This window comes from Sapajus apella, unplaced genomic scaffold (assembly GCF_009761245.1).
Source record: "Sapajus apella isolate SASKATOON/1434 unplaced genomic scaffold, GSC_monkey_1.0 scaffold2, whole genome shotgun sequence".
In the NCBI taxonomy this organism is placed as follows: Eukaryota; Metazoa; Chordata; class Mammalia; order Primates; family Cebidae; genus Sapajus; species Sapajus apella.
The window spans coordinates 16,796,695-16,813,733 of NW_022436942.1; the positions used below are offsets into that span (position 1 = coordinate 16,796,695).

General features: G+C 36.7%; 1 protein-coding gene across 2 annotated transcripts in view; it reads right to left on the reverse strand.

Annotated features, from left to right (window-relative positions):
* Positions 1-7,429: 7,429 nt before the first annotated feature.
* The window catches only part of SLC16A7 (solute carrier family 16 member 7), a 292,156-nt gene continuing 282,546 nt past the window's right edge, over positions 7,430-17,039 (reverse strand). The window contains exons 7-8 of one of the 2 annotated variants that reach the window (XM_032288888.1): positions 12,895-13,038; positions 7,430-10,112 (exon numbers count right to left, since the gene is read on the reverse strand). In XM_032288888.1, the coding sequence (XP_032144779.1) occupies positions 12,917-13,038 (122 nt within the window). In that variant the 3' untranslated portion in view covers positions 7,430-10,112; positions 12,895-12,916. Of the gene's footprint in view, positions 10,113-11,359; positions 13,039-17,039 lie in introns of those variants that run through there. The other variant, XM_032288882.1, reaches the window with a different exon arrangement.

Sequence of the window (17,039 nt, forward strand, 5' to 3'; positions counted from 1 at the left end):
CTTGATTATAACTTAGACAAATATTCAATAGATAGGATGCAAAAAGCATGACCTAGACCAAAAAAAAAAGTAAAGATTAAACTTCATAAAACTAAAACATCATGCTAAATGAAAAAAACAAAAAAGATAACATATTGATTGTTATATTTACATAAAATTCTATGAAAGACAAAGTGGAAGAATTGAGGCTTGCAAAAATACTCGGAGAATTATTTGAGTTGGCAGTTGTATATGTATTCACTGTGGTGGGGTTACATGAGTATGGACATATGCCAAAAATGATAAAAATCTACATTTAATTTGAAATTGGGTGGCTTTTATTGTAGGTAGATTATACATCAAAGCTATTAAAAATACTATGTATTAGAATCACATGAAATAATGTTTCTGTTTAGTTGAAATACCATCAACTTCATTAACAATAAGATTCATTTGATTCAGTATGGTTTTTTATGAATTACTTTTCCCACCACTTTCATTTAACTTTATTTCTTCCTAAGATACAAAATCATTTACATAATCTTAAAATGAAAACTCTGAAACAATTTATATTCACAGAAGCATTGTTTTTACTCTGTACCTTTCACACTGAAAGATCAATTATTATTGATTTTTTGTTTACTATTCCATCATTTCTTTTCAGATACGTAAGCATTTCAAATCCCCTTTTATTACTCAAAAGGTAGAACACTAGAAACAATATTGACCACCTGCTATTTCTACCTAATAAAATGTGCTGGAGATTACTCCACTTTCGTTGTATAGAAATGTTTGTTATTGTTTTTTAACTGTGTATGGTACAAATAACAGCCTTAAGGGGTGGGAGAGAAGGGGGATAGAGAACAGTATTTGGAAACTAGAATAAGCTTGCTGACTAGTTACATAGGTTTTCAATGCAAATTATAGTCATATCACTATTAATTTGAAGTTTGGGTTAAAAAAAGAAGACCTTATTTTTCATATTAGGTAACAAAATAACAGATATACAACTTACAACATACTGATATAAAAGAATCAATTACAACACAGCTACAAATTTTTCTAAACACAGACACATAAAAAGTATGTTTTTAAACTTTTATTCCAGTAATCTAACTACTAGGAATGTATTCAAAATATGCAATTGGCAAAAATACAAAACGACATTTGTGTGAGGCTTATCTTTGTGCCATTATTTGCGATAGAAGACTGAATGCAACCAAAAAGTCTCTCAATGTGGCAAGACTGGTTGAATGAATGATAATACAATAACATATGGGAATATCAACTATGGTTAAAAGGGATAAGAAACATTTCCATATACATAAATGGAGCAACCTGTAGCATATTTTTCTCACAATTTTTTCTGCCAAACCAGTCTGGTTCATCTACTTGTAATATAACCAAGAAAAATGCAAAATATTAGTTATTATCAGAAAATCATTTAGATAGTCTTTTGAGACCCTGAGAAGTGAGGCTAATTACTAAGCATTGAGACCGTAGACTGGCATGGTCTTACTATACTTTATCCATTAATTAATTTTCTTATATATTCATTTAACTATCATACAATGCAGTGCTAAACAGAACTTAGAATTTATTTAGCCCTACCTGTCTATTTATGGATGAACAACCTGAGAACTGAAAGTTGTGCCACTCTTTTATAACATTTTTATTTAAAAATTATGTCTAGAAAGAATCAACATGCTTTAATTAAATGTATATTATAAATAAGATTCATATTCCAAATTAAACTATGTAAATTTTGCCAGTGGACAGAAACCAAACAACAGAAAATATTGCTAACTTTAGGTAAGATAAGTCTCGTTTTGTATCCTGGGTCTGTCACATCTTAACTGTATGAATTTGAATGATTAACTTCATTTCTCATCTATTTTTCCCGTCTGTTAAATGAGACACTTCGTAGCTGTATGAGAGAATTAAATCAGATGCTACATACATAGTATGAATTTCAATTACAAACTCCAATGTACAAAAGTGAATTCATACAAACATCTTTATTCCACTAAAATGGTGGTATATAATCTCAGTTTATGTCTAGCATTTTCCCAAGATCCCTGTTTCCAGGGATTTATACAGTATGAAGCCATATAGATCACAGTTCTATTAGGCTGCTGCAAAAGTGACTGCAGTTTTTGGTATTAATGGTAGTTACTAATCCTGCAATTACTTGTGCATCAACCTAACATCAGGTCCTTAATTGTCCTTGGTGTCTCTTCTGCTCTTAGATTGCATTGCTCTTACTATTCTACTCATTTGATTAATGTAAATTATTTTACTGCTGGTGTATTAGGACCATCTAAGGCCCCATTATGAGCCATCACTTAAATACATCATGCATTAATTTTGTATTATATCTATGTCTAGTAATACAGATATAAATATAAATTTAGACAGAGCTATCATCTCCCTAAAACTTTATAAAAAGGAAGCACAAGTTTCTTCTCTCTTTTTTTTTTTAAACAGGATGTCACTCCGTCACTCAGCCTGGAGTGCAGTGGTGCAATTATGCAGTCATAGCTCTGTGCAACCTTGAACTCCTGGACTCAAAGGATTCTCCCACCTCAGCCTTCCAAGTAGCTGGGACTACAGGTATGTGCCACTGTGACTAATTTATTTTTATTGTTTTTATGAGATAGGGTCTCGCTTTGTTGCCCAGGCTGGTCTCGAACTCATGGGCTTAAGTTATCCTCCTGCCTTGGCCTATCAAAGTGCTGGGATTACAGACCATGGTGCTGAGAGTATAACCCTTTATCTAGAAGTAAAAAGTTTCTAATACCTTATCTTTTACCATCTACGTACTTTATTTCCTGTCCCAGACATAGTCTTAGAGAGATGGGTTGTAGTGGGATGGAGAAGGTAAAAGGGAGAGTTGTCTCACTTTAGCAATTTTATCCTGTATTTTTTATCAATATCAAGATTATGTCTGTCATTTATGTGTCCAGGCTTTTAAACATACCTCCTGCCCTGCAAATAAAAAAAAGTAAACCACTTTTTTTTTTGCCTCATTTCTGCTGCCATATCCCTTTTTGAAACAATATTTATGAGGCACTATATCATTGAAAAGATGGAAATTCAAACTGTAAAAGTTACCTTACAACATACATGTAAGTGCCCTACCAGTAATATATGCTCTATAAATAGTATTATACTTGTCCACTCTTCTCCTTAAGCACCCCTTTCTTCTACTCACCACTTTTCTTTTAAATGTTCGCGATCTTTGACTAGATGAGTTACTGCCTGAGGTTCTTTCCTTTCTTAGTAGCACAACTGGTTTCCATAAGCCTTCCTTTGGTGCTACAACCTTTTTTTTTTTTTAGCCTCATATCTTATGTTTACTACATCTGGAATTCTGAGATTGTCGCTTTATTGAGCTAACCCATGATTCAATAGTTTTCAGATTTTCCATCTCCCAAAAATGACAGAGAAGTCTGGCTGTACTTTCTTAAAAGGTACATCTTATCAGTAATATTTCCTTGTGTCTTGTTGCCTCTGGGCTGCCTACAATTGAGAACTGGCTTTGCCTTCACCCTTGGACTTAGGATTTTTTCTCATTAAACCTACATTTCTTACAGACAGATAATTTTCCTGGTGTTATAGTATTTGTGGGAATTTAAACCACGCACATATTTTCCATAAATATGTATTTCACTTATGGATTTGAGTGAAAGAAAACATGGGAATTTGAGTAAATGATTGCAATGTAACATTTAGTGATAGGCCACTACTTATTGACTACAGGATAATCATAGCATCCTAATTAATGTGATTTGAAAGTCTCACAGTAAACAACAGCAGGACCACATTAATGCATGGAATGAGATTTTAGTCAAAATGTCCATAGATTTAAACAAATACCTGGAATAAAAATGCACTATATACTTCCTGCTTTCATTTACACCTAATTTGAATTGTCTACTCTCTCCCATCTCAGGGGAAGATAGGTGATATAGTGGTAACCCTGCTAGCACTTTTTGGCAACCCAGTGAGCACGGAGTGACATTTGGCTGTATTAGGTGTGATGGCTTTGCAATTGGGAGTGTGGCTTACTAAGGACATTTGTGACACTGTGGATTATGTGTGGAACATCAACCTGGTCCCCAAGATACTGTAAAATTAATACTTTTACACTGGACACTGAAGCTAATGTGTGTGAGCATTGCATTTCATATATTATTCTGCTGTTATTTTTGTCTTTACTATAAATAGCATCACTAATGAATGTCAGTTTCAGAGTTTCAAAACGGGTTTTCTCTGTATTTATCTAATGCATTCTTACAAGTCTCAAAATATAAGGAAGTGACAACATAATTATATCTTGCTTTACCCATAATGTAAAGATCATTTCTTCAGTACCTCTACTTTATATATATAAATCTCTTAGTAGTCACTGAGGGATCATTGAAAAGCAATATAAAAATAATGTATCATTATTGTAGGAAGAAGAAAACACCTTTAAAAACAAAAGGGGTTACATTGAAGATAATTAAAACACTTTATAAAGTGAATTACAGTGTTTTATCAAGGCAAAGAAAATTGCAAAAAGACAGTTTGAGATTAAGACATCTTGCTTTCTAACTAGGATTTATTTCTTTCAAGGTTACTGTGATTGCTTATCCAGTTCTCTGTAACTTCCTTATACATCACAAAGGGTTAGCATTTCAAATGAGTTTTCAAAGATTTCTGCTCATAACTCTGCAACTTGACTCAGTTATTGTTCAGGAAGTGTTAGCTGTTTATTGCTATCAATTTTTGAGGATTTATGATAAAACATGTCTCAGTAATGTAACACACAGATTTCTATGTGATAAAATTAATTCTCTTAATCTTAGCCAAAAATTTTAACAATATCCTAGTAGTACAAGTAATATTTCCAAATCAGTACAAAAGTTTGATCCTTATATGCATGCATTAGCTAAGCAGACAGATGCTTCCCATAAAACCACCTGGATGAAAATCTGATTCATTTGGCTACTGGAAAAAGCAATTTTAAGCATACTCACTAATATCCTTTTCATAAATGAACATAATAGCAGGCCATACAATGCATTTAATCCACTTAAATTCTAATGGTTGCTGCATTATTTTTAGTATCATTGAAACTAAATTTCATCTAAACACTTTGAAATCAGTAAATGTAAAGCAACCTTCCATGAAAGCAAATTAACTTCACAAATACTGGCACCTATTATTTGTTAGATATTACTTGATGCAGATTATTTACAAATACTTGTGTGTTGGTTATTTTTCCCCCGGCAATAATGCTGAATTAAAAACAGAACTGCAAAATTTCAAAGAATTTAAGAAATTAAGCTTGTTTCAGATTTATAGAATTGTAGGTGAGCTGCAGTTCTGTAGCTATCAGTCAGACTCAGATTGACTTGGCTGGACCAGGCTGGACTACTGATTGCGGGTTATATTTTTCCTCCGTATAGCTTCATTCCTTTATTCAGGAAGAAAGATCAATGCCTACCTGGGGCTGCTCTTTACATGGAGAGAGTGGTGGAGCGTGGTGGCTGACGCTTGTAATCCCAGCACTTCGGGAGGCTGAGGCCGGTGGATCACCTGAGGTCAGGAGGTTGAGACCAGCCTAGCCAACATGGCGGAACCGCGTCTCTACTAAAAATATAAAAATCAGCTGGGAGTGGTGGCAGGTGCCTGTAATCCCAGCTACTTGGGAGGCTGAGGCAGGAGAATTGCTTGCACCTGGGAGGCAGAGGTTGCAGTGAGCCGAGATCACCCCATTGCACTCTAGCCTGGGAGACAAGAGTGAAACTTCGTCTTGAAACAAACAAACATGGAGAGAGTAAGCTCCCTGAGTCTTGGTGGACAGTGCCACATCTTTCAAGGCCTTAGGTCAAAACTGGCACAATTTATCACTTCTACATTCCATTAAACTAAGTCATATGGCTATGGCTGAAATCAATTTGTGGAAAAGTATACTCTGCCAACAGGGAAGCATGGCAAGGGGATTAGCAATGGTAAGGGGAGAATTGTGGTAAAATGATATGACCCATCACGCCTTGAAACAATCCCATCAGATCTCAGGGAAACAGAAACTTGAAAAATCAGCGATACATCCCCATGAAAATACAAATATCTTAAGTTTAAAACGGATGCAGGCCACCGTGCTCTTCAGGTCAGTGCTTCTCATTACAAATCACCTGTGGGGGAGATAGTGTTTGTTTCAACACCAAGGCACGGGTTTTTTTCCTGAAGATTTGCTTTTACTTTATCTAGAATGGGGCTCAGGCACCAGTACTTTTTAAAAGCTCTACTTTTTCAAAGTATAGCCAGGTGGTGAAAGTGACCAAGATCTATTCCCAGTAAGTTCTCCCATTAATAATGTCTTCCTGTCTCAGAGGTTTGAAAACTCAGAAGTTGTTTCGAAAGCCAATTTAATCAAATAAAGATAGTTTTGACGAAATAAGCTGTTATTTTCCTTGTGGCCAATTACACATATTTTTAAATTGTGGCTACCAGTTTTACTAAAATCTGAACTATATGGATAAACAATATTTTCTGATGATTGAGTAGACACAGAATATGCAGTATTCTTCCGCCATGGTGTCTGAGGAAAGAAAGTTGTGTTGTGGTCACTGATTGAGCAAAGATGACAGAAAGAAAATATTATATTATCCATTGATTTTCTGTGCATTTTCCTCCTTTTAGTCTTTCTGTCCATCTAACACACTGCACCACTGAGCCACATTCTTAATACTTTCCTTTTTTTGAGACAGAGTCTCACTCTGCTGCTATGGCTAGAATGCAGTGGCAGGATCTTGGCTCCTTGTGATCTTGACTTCCTAGGTTCTCAGGGAACTCACATGGTTCTCGTGCCTCAACCTCCTGAGTAGCTGGCATTCCCAATCATTTTCCATAGAATCTGGGAATGTATATCATGACCCCATTTATGACCAGAGGCTTTCTTTTTTGGTTTTTATTCTCAGTATATTTGCTCCATAATACAATTCTCAAAAAAAAAAAAAATCTTTCTGGGGACAAGTGTATTACTACAAAAGATAGAGACTAGACTAGAAAAATTATTTCTCTGAATTTCTCAGACTTGATTACTATACCCTGAATTTGTTATCGGTTCAATAATGGACTTTAAAAACTTGTTTCTACTTTCTGCTTAAGATAAATATAACTTGCTTCTTTTTGCAACCAATTGACTATGTTAGAATTCTGCTATCTTCTTCTGTCTATAGTATTCATTTATTTAACCATCTTAGTTTCAACCAATAATTTAGATAACACTTACACTTTAACAAAATGCTTTAATGACTTAACAAAAATGAATTAAAAACTATGGAAATTATTGATATTGCCAGGTTCAGTGGTGCATGCCTATAATCCCAGCTAATCAGGAGGTTAAAATGGGAGGGCTGTTAAAGCTCATGAGTTCAGGACCAGCCTGGGCAATATAGTGAGATCACATCTTAAAAAAAAAAGAAAGAAAGAATTTATAGATATTGTAATATGAGTGTTACAGATGTAATATGAGACCTGAAATATTTCTTGCAAATGGAAAAATTTGAGTAATAACAGATTGCATTCTATATTCACTTTATAAGCTTATGACATATATAGGAGTCTATTTGCTGTGTTTGTTGCTCCCCAAAATGCATATTTTCAAATTATAACCCTCACAGTGACAGTATTAGAAAGCAGGCTCTTTGGGAGGTGATTAGGTCATGATGATGAGGCCCTCATGAATGGGCTTCATGCCCTTATACAAGAGACCACAAAGCTGGTTCTTTCTAGCATGTGAAGACAAAATGATAAGGTGCCATCCATGAAACAGAAAGAGTCCCCAGACAAGACATCAGATCTGCTGGTGCCTTTCTCTTGGACTTCTCAGAATCCATAACTATGAGGAACAAAATTCTGTTGTTTATAAGCCACCCAGTGTATGGTATTTTGTTATGGCTGCCTGAATGGACTAAGGCAATATTCAGATTAATTGCTTGAATCACCATATATTCGGGAGAGCAAGAAGTTCAAAACTCCTTTTGAGGATTTCCCCACTTCAGTAAACCTAGGCACATTCTAACATACGAGAAGCCAGTTGCTCATACATCATCATGCTCTGCACCCAAGAAGTGTTTGTGTCTGTGTCTCTGCTGTTCTTGAAAAATACATGTGGCTTAGTGATCAATTTCCCAGCTATTGATATTCTTTGAAGGTGCATGATTTCTCCCTTTCTGTGTTACACTTGGGTAAGGGTTTAATCCAAGGTTTATTATGGTTTATGGCTCATTGCATTATATATTCTCTTAGTCCTTATTCCTGAAAGATACCCCCTTTTCCAGGTTTGTCAAGTTTATGGTGGCTCTAGTCTCAATCGCAGTTTTTCTTTTGATGACTTGTCTTTTCTTGCTATGAAACTTTAGTTGAATCTCAAAAAAGAAATGAATATGTTCTTTATTTCTTGACTCCCAATGGCAAATGGTCTAAACACTTGTTTATATTTGTTTGGAGTTTTTCTTTTGTTTGATTGTTAATTTCTCCCCTGCAATTAGCTTGGCATATCAATAGGAACTGAGAGGGAGAGTTACTTACTTCCCTAGAGCTAATGTTCACCACTTACCCTTTAATTACTTACTTTTGAATTCCATAACCAAAAATAGTATTTCACTCCTGAGAATCCTTTTGAATCTTCAAAGTGGAGAAGAAGCGTTAGGTGAGCATCATATTATCTAGTGAGGTGCAGGGCTATGAGAATTCATTTGATTAGACTATCCCCTTTCTCCACTGTGACACAGGGATATAAGCTGTGTTGGAAGCTAACTGGATTATTTTTATAAGTAGAGTTTTAAGAAAACATGTTGAACATCTTGTTGGTGTATCAACCAGACCTCCCTTTGGTAGAGCCAGAGTTGTCCTGCAAAAGGCAATCACATACTTCATGCCATTGCTTGAGAGAATTTTTCCTAGTTCTATCTCAGGATCATACCCTTCCCTTTAGAATGTATTTTTTTAATTTGAGTACCCGCTGTATGGTCTTAACTATACTTGTGATCAAAAAAGGACTGCACTTTATTTGAGGAGGAGAATGAGGGCTGTGAAAGCATGTTCACACTCTCTTTCAAACCTATTCATCAGGCTCTCCCCCTCCACATGGGTCTCTAGGGCCCTTCTTAGGGAATATTTTAATGCACGATTCTTCTTAAATATGACATCAGGAAAAAAGTGACCAGCCCTCCCATACAGAAGGGGAGCCCACATTTTGCCCAGTTAAGCATAGATTTTGCTGGTTTTGGCTAGCCCTTGCCAAAAGATTTCAGGGCACAGTGCAAGAGTACAAATAGAGAATCATACCAGTGAAGTTATAAATCAAGCTAACTAACCATTACATAAGACATGTCCTATTCTCCTGCCTTGATCAATACATCATTATAACAACCTAGAATACCCAGTTTGAACTTCATTTTCAGAGGATTTGGATTTCCACAGTGGTATGAACACAGTGAGCCCTGGGGCATAGATACTTAAACCTGGCTCAGGGTAATTTAGACAGAGAATTCTGGAATTTCTAGTACCCAGAACATAGTCTAGAAGAGAAAGAGGCCTGGACTCAAAGTGGATCCACCTGTTGGTCCTTTGACTCCTTGATGTCATAGAAGAGGTATAGCCAGAGAGACTAGAGCTGAGCCCTGTAAATTTCAGGGACCAGGTTTGTTGCCTGAGGTCTAAGGATGGAACTGGAGGGACTTTTCTCTGCATAACAGAAGGAGAATAGTATGGGAGCTTTGCAGAAATTTGGGAAAGAACAGAGCAAAAAAGAAGGAAGATAAATAGGGGAATCAGAAAATGGCATGAGTCTGAAACTAGGTGAGGTCTCTAAAACTCAATAGTAACGAAATGGCCAAAAATCTTTAAGAATAAAATGCTTTCTATAATTTTGAAAAGTTTAAAAAAGCAATGAAAGTAGTTTCAGGAATTTACAGAGCAAGGCAAAGTTTTTATAAGTTCTGAATGGTAGAGAAGTGTGTGAATGCAAGGAGGAAAAAGTTGGATAAAGCAGGTTTTGAGGCAGAATCAGAAGATTTCCCTGAGGCAAGAGTTTACTAAGAGAGTTGACTTTTTCTAAAGTACTATCACTTCACCTAGGGTAGAGAGGGGAAGATAAATGTTGAGACACTCAGAAAATTCTAGACTATCAACAATTACAAGCCAATGACAAATGAGAAGAATTGTGTATGTCTAACTTGTCTCTTGCTTTAAGTGAGTATAAATATGCCTTGTAACAAGTTTAAGGTAACAAAGCAATATACAGAAAAAAAGAAAGTCTCCCTTCTGCTTCTTTTTCCAGCTACTCATTTTTCCTCAGTGGAGTAATTACTGTTGTCAGATTCTTATAACTCCTTTCCGAGATAGTGTATATATTCAAATATATTTTTATTTTCCTCGCAATTATAGCAACTATATAGACTTTTCTGTACCTTGTGTTTACACTTTACTGTGTATCTTGGTGATCCTTCCACAAATGTATGTTTCATGTTGCCTCATTGCTTTGAATGGGCTGCATATGTTCTGTTGAATTGGTGAAGCTTGATTTACTTTACAAATCATCTATTGATTAAAATGCAGGCATATGGCTTCACATTTGTTCCGTATCTCTATACTATAAAATCCTGGATGTGGAACTTCGGAATCTATGTTGATAGATAGTGCTAAGTCATATTGTATACAAGTTATAGTGGATTGGATTATTATTTGGCAAATAATAATTCATTCCAATTCCCAAGCCTTTGTGGTTATATATTTTATACCACTCCACTGACTTTGGTCTTAACTGTGTTGTTACAAGAAAAACTTGGGATTGTTACCTCCCTCTACCCCAAAACTGGAAAGGAACTAAGAGAGCAAAGAATGACTCAGACAAGTCCACCCTGGCAAGCAGGTCTTACTTAACTATACTTGTGATCAAAAGAGGACTGCACTTTATTTGAGCTGGAGAATGAGGACTTTGAACGCATATTCACACTCTCTTTCAAAGCTATTCATCAGGCTCTCCCCCTCCACATGGGTCTCTAGGGCTCTTCTTAGGACTTACATACAGAGCCCTCTTACATGACAGCAGGACAGCTCTAGAGATCTGCACTGCCTCCCATCTCTAAACTGCTTGTAAGCTAATTTTCTGCCTCTTTGCCTCCTGTGTTTGTGTAGGTCAGTTTTAGTTCATCTCCATATGATGACTTGGACCCACCAAAGTCTCTGCCAAATCCTGCCAACTTTAACCAAATCACAGCTGATCTGCATACCAATGAGGATAAAATAAATGTTTGTTGTTACAAACCACCAACACTGGGATGTGGGGAGCCTTATAGCATCAACAGCCAACTGAGTCAGATTTTTTTTTTTGGTAGGTTCTCAGATACTCCTGTGATGTTTGGGTTCTCAGGGATACCTCCTCCTTCACTGGGCAATCTGGCCTTGACTCACAGCCCAACCTTCCAGGTTCAGGCAGCAGACATACACCCTTAAGCCTAATGGGGCATCCATTACACTACACATGACTCGCTTGAACTAATGAGATGTGATCAGAAGTTACAGTGTATAGTTTCTGAGCTGAGGCTTTAAAATTATGGCACGATTCCTTTGCACTCTTCTAATCTACCATAAGAATAAAATGCTTCAGGAAACTGATGCCCTTTGAGCTAGAACCCTAGCACTAAGAGAGCCTTAAAATCTAGATTTTATGTCTGTTTCAGGTCAGCTCCATATGCTGAACTGGCCCACTGAAGTATCTGCCAAATTCAACTAACTTTAACAAAATCATAGCTGACCTGCATTCCAATGAGAATAAAATGAGTATTTGTTGTTGCAAACCACTAACACTGGAAGGTGGGGAGAATTATAGCAGCAATAGCCAACTAATATAGCAGTTGTGTCAATATGCATTTCTCCTTACAATGTATAAATGTAAGGTTCCCTGTCTGCACCTTTGGTCATACGATGTATTTTCAGAATGTTTGAACTCATCTCTGTGAAAGCTTTCTTATTTTAGTGTGAGATTGAGCATATTTTCACATATTGAAGATCTGTTTTGTATTAACTTTTTCATGAAATATGTTACTATCTTTCTTAGCATGAATTTCTGAGAAAGCAGAGCCTAAGCCAAATGGCTTATTTCTTTTGCACAGGGAGTAAAATTCTAGAGAGCAGCAATGAGGGATCTGAGGAGTAGAGCAGGGAAGGTGAGAAAGACAATGAAAGAAGTCAGGATCAACCTGGTCGTGCAACTGGTTGCTTGATTAGGATCTCCCTGAAAATCCACATAAAATATGTCTAAGGACTTCCATCTGAGAAAGGAAAAGGATATTAATCAGATTCTATCTCCTATTAGTCAAATTTTGTCACATGAGTAATTAATTCACAGCAGTTCCAAGTTGCACGTAGTTGAGCAGTGATGAGTTTCCACAATGGCACCATCAACAAAGAAGCTTCAAAATGGAGCCAAAAGGCAGAAAGTTTGAGCAGAGTTGTCTGCATTAGATGGTGAGTATGTGAGGTTAATCAGAGTCCTTACAGATCTAATGGCTGTAGTGACAACTATAAGAAGGGACGAGTGAGTAAGCGATGATCTGAATAGATGCATAATAAATGTTTGATACAGTCAAGTCTTTGCATCACTCAGATTATCCATGCCCTTCATTTTATCCAGATTCCACACTGCAATACGAAGCCTACATTTTTGTGAGGACATAAGAGGGGAGATTCAAGCCCAATGAGTCACAAAATGCACAATGAGTTCAAAACAGTAGCCAGCCTCAATCAATTAAATACTTATAGCAAGAGTTCAGCCCTCACTGCTGACGTTGATCCTCAGGCCATAAGTGTAAGTCATCAACTACTCCTCTAACACTAATCTCAGAATACACTCACCTCAGCCAACACTTCAGCTGGTCTATTTCACTGGCTTGGTAGAGTGATGCTGACAGTCGCTTCTCATGAGTCTGTAGTTGCTTTGTCCTTGTTGAGCTGTAGTTGTGGCAATTGTCTGGCAAAACTCATCACTGGGTACGAGAGCTTAAAGAAATATTAAAACTATCTCTGGTTTGCAAACATAGCTTTCTCTGTCCCCATTATGTGTTAGCAACTCAAGTTTCTCACAATGATAAGAGTCTATTACATCTGTCATTAAAATCACTCTGTTGTTTTTCTACTGGTCTACTGGATAAGTGAGAGAGTGACCAGGATCAGTGGGATTCTAACTATTTCTTTGGTTAAAAAAGGCTTTGATAAAAGACATAAGAATTTGGATCAATAACTTTATGACTAAGGTTATATAAGGATAGAAACAAAAAACTCTCAAATGGACCTCTGAAATTGAGGAGGAGGAGGGCAATCCTACTTTTATTCCTTAGTTTTTAGACTTTCTTTATTTTTAGAGTCACAGTATCTTATGTCAGCCATTATTTCAGCATGTCTTGCTAAAGATGAAGCAGCATCATTATCTACTGAGGATCCTAGAACCACTGGATGGATGGATGGAGATAGATAGATAGATAACCTCAAAAATCTAAATATACCCAATGAGAGCTGCACTTTTCTTTTTTTTTTTTTGCAATGGGAAAAAGAAGTATTAACATATAAACAATTTGCTTTCACCTTGAATAGGCTAACAAAATATGGACTGAGGCCTAACTTCACTGAGGTAGCAGATCCTTGAATCTTCATGGGCTTAAATTCTATCTTCTGACATGTATGTTTTCTTTATGCATGAAGAATATGTGCCTCTCCTTTTCTCCATGTTCAAATAGTATGCTGCCACCAAGACAGTGAACCGGTACAATCTGTGTGGAAAATTAATGTAATTGACATCTCAGTGGACAGAGAGGAAGAGTTAGCCTGTCCCCAGAGAAGGACAGGGAATGAGTGCAACTATCTATTCATCAAAAGGCAAAAGGCTTTTGATTTTCCCTATTGATGGAGAACAAGAAGATAACACTTGCCAGATCAATGACCACATACAAGTGCCAGTGGCTTTAATGATCTGTTCAAATAAAAATCCAACATGGCAGCTGAAATGAAGCTATCCGTTGGTTAAATTTATGGTTGCCAATTTTCACAGACTACTTTCCACCATTTTTTGAACGACTATAACAGTTGATTAAATAATAATATAAAAACCCTGGCATTTCCTCCCAGAAGACATTGTTGCTTCTGATTTATATCTTGGCAGGAACAGAACAGTTTCCAGTAATTTCTCAGACTTCCACCTGGCATTTCACGCTGTAATGTCTCCTGTTTCTCTAATCGAGAAGCCGGTGTGATTCTGACAACTGCTAGGTATATCCATTTTAAATATACAATTCAGGGTAATAATCACAAAATGTACCCATGGTTACTCTTAGATATGCTAAGAGATAGATTTGCCCCAAATTATTTTCACCTGATCCTCATAATTTCTTACTTTGTTAGCCCATAATTGTGTTTTGGTTTCTCAGGTATTAATGTTAGATCAAACACAGTGGAAAATAGCCACAGGTTATTTTCCACGGGGAAAGAATTGGAAAGTTTTGTCGTATATATATTTTCAGAAGGGCTGAAGGGTCTTTCTTTAAGACCTCCAGACTTCTTCATTCAATGGGCTTTGGGTTTGTGAATGTAATTTGAAATAATCTGAGCAAAGGACCACAATTTTTTGTTGTAGCAGCTTGTAGAGTCTTTTGTTCAACAGTTCTTGAGTTTTAATTACACAATACCCCCCTTATTAGTGGTCTGTCTTTCTTACGGGATACCGTCTTATTAATCAATGCCAAAGATTCCTAATGGTCAAAGTTTCCTGATTGCCCCTCTGGCCTTTTTGCCTACTAGGGTAAGTATAATCAGTTTGTCTCCCACATTTAAGTGTTCAATTTGGTCTCTACCATTTTTTAATTTCCTCATTCCATTGATACTCAGGAGCTCAATTCCACAGCAAAAAATCCTACCATCAACTCCAGCTAACAAAAGATGACCACCACAAGTTTATCAAATACTCTAGTGTAAGCCTTACCAGTACCTTTCTCTGCAGTTTTGCCACCCTTGTGACTATATCCTGGGTTTAAGTTTTCAACCTTTTTCCTTGGGACTACTGAAGTTGGATATTTCCTTAATAGGAAATATCAATAGAAGATTTCTGGCTTAGTAAACTAGCAGTTGACTTAGTGAAAGAGGTTTTCTTTGGCCCTTCTAAGGAAACATAGTAAAGTGGTTGATTCTCAGGCCTTATATTATCATTCTATCCTAACATTTCTACCTCCCTGACCTTCTGCCTCTTCCTCAATACTATGTGAGAAATGTTTTATCATTTATCCAAAATTCAGCAAAGGCCCTCATCACATCCAACCTTCAGGGAGTCATCACAACAGATACTGGTCAGATAGCCTTGCCAAAACATTGAACAGCAAGTGATGGATGAGTTGCTCATGTCAACAAATTCCTACCAACTAGTCATATGATCTGTTCCTAGTTTCAAAATTTTTTAAATCCACTCCAAAATCTGTTCCATTGGTTTCTAACAGAAGGTATTAACCAAGTATCACAATTTATTCAGCTTTAAGGCATTTTTTCCAGGGTTGTGCTGATACCTGACTGATTATCACCCTGAAGTCATGAAGTCAGTGAAACTTTACAGATGGTATTATTAAATGTGTCTCTTGCAAAAAATTCACATGTTGGAAATTCCCAGTGCAACAGCGTTGGGAGGTGGCGTCTAATAGGAGGTGTTTAGGCTATGACAGCGCTGTCCTCATGAAGGGATTAATGCTGCTATAAAAAGGGCAGAAATGAGTTCACTCTATTCTGCTCTTCTTCAATGTGAGGACAATGTTTCTCCCTGCCAGAGCATGCAGCACTGAAAGCACCCTCTTGGAAGTAGAAGTCAGGGCCTTACCAAATACCACATCAGCACCTTGATGTTGGACATTCCAGCCTCCAGAATGATGAGAAAAAAAAAAAGCGTTTGTTTTTTATAACTACTCATTCTTAAGCATTTTATCACAGCAACACAAACCAACGAAGACAGCAGGGTAGGATTCAGGATAGGATAAGTGTTACCTTGCGAGTTATAAGCCAAGCCACTAGTAACCAAGAATAAAGAGCTTTCTGTTCTATAAATGAAAGACAGGGCAGATTTTGACACACAGGTAGTTCAGGATCATCCACATATATGGATCTATCCCAGGTTTCAGAATTCTATTTTCCTATCAGAGTCCTAATTTTGACATTAGAAGTAATTGAGATTGGGCAAGTCCATCTCCTCTGCAGCTTTGCCACCCTTGTAACTATATCTTGGGCTTAATTTTTCAGCCTTTTCCCTGGGGACTACTGAAGTTGGATATTTCTTTAATAGAAGATTTCTGGCTTATTGAATTAGCAGTTGGCTTCCATTTTCATTTGGCAACATTTCTAATTAAAATTTAAATTAGAACCCAAATTTAAATTTAAAACAAACCAAAATACTCCACCTTTTAAAAAATTATTATTGCACTTATATCGTATAAGCTCCATAACCACCAAAAATAACAATATTTACCTCACATCTATCCTTGATCCCAATGAGATGCTTATTTTAAAGGTTCTCAAATTACTGTATGTATTTGTCCTAGTCCATTCACGCTATTGTAACAAAATATCTTCAACTGGATAATGTATAAACAGCAGGAATTTATTGCTGACAGTGCTGGAAGCTGAGCAGTCTAAGGCCAAGGCGCCAGAAAGTTTGGGGTTTGGTGTATTAGCCCATTCTCATGCTACTAATCAAGACATATCAAAGACTAGGTAATATATGAAGAAAAGAGGTTCAATTGATTCACAGTTCAGCATGGCTGGGGAGGCCTTATGAAACTTAAAATTATAGTGGAAGGGGAAGAAAACACTCTTTTTCACATGGCAGCAGTAAGGAGAAAAGCCAAGTGAAGCGGGGTAGCCTTTATAAAACCACCAGATCTCATGAGAACTTACCACCATGAGAATAGCATGGGGAAAACAGCCCCCATAATTCAATTACCTCACACCACGCCCCTCCCAGGATACATGGGGAT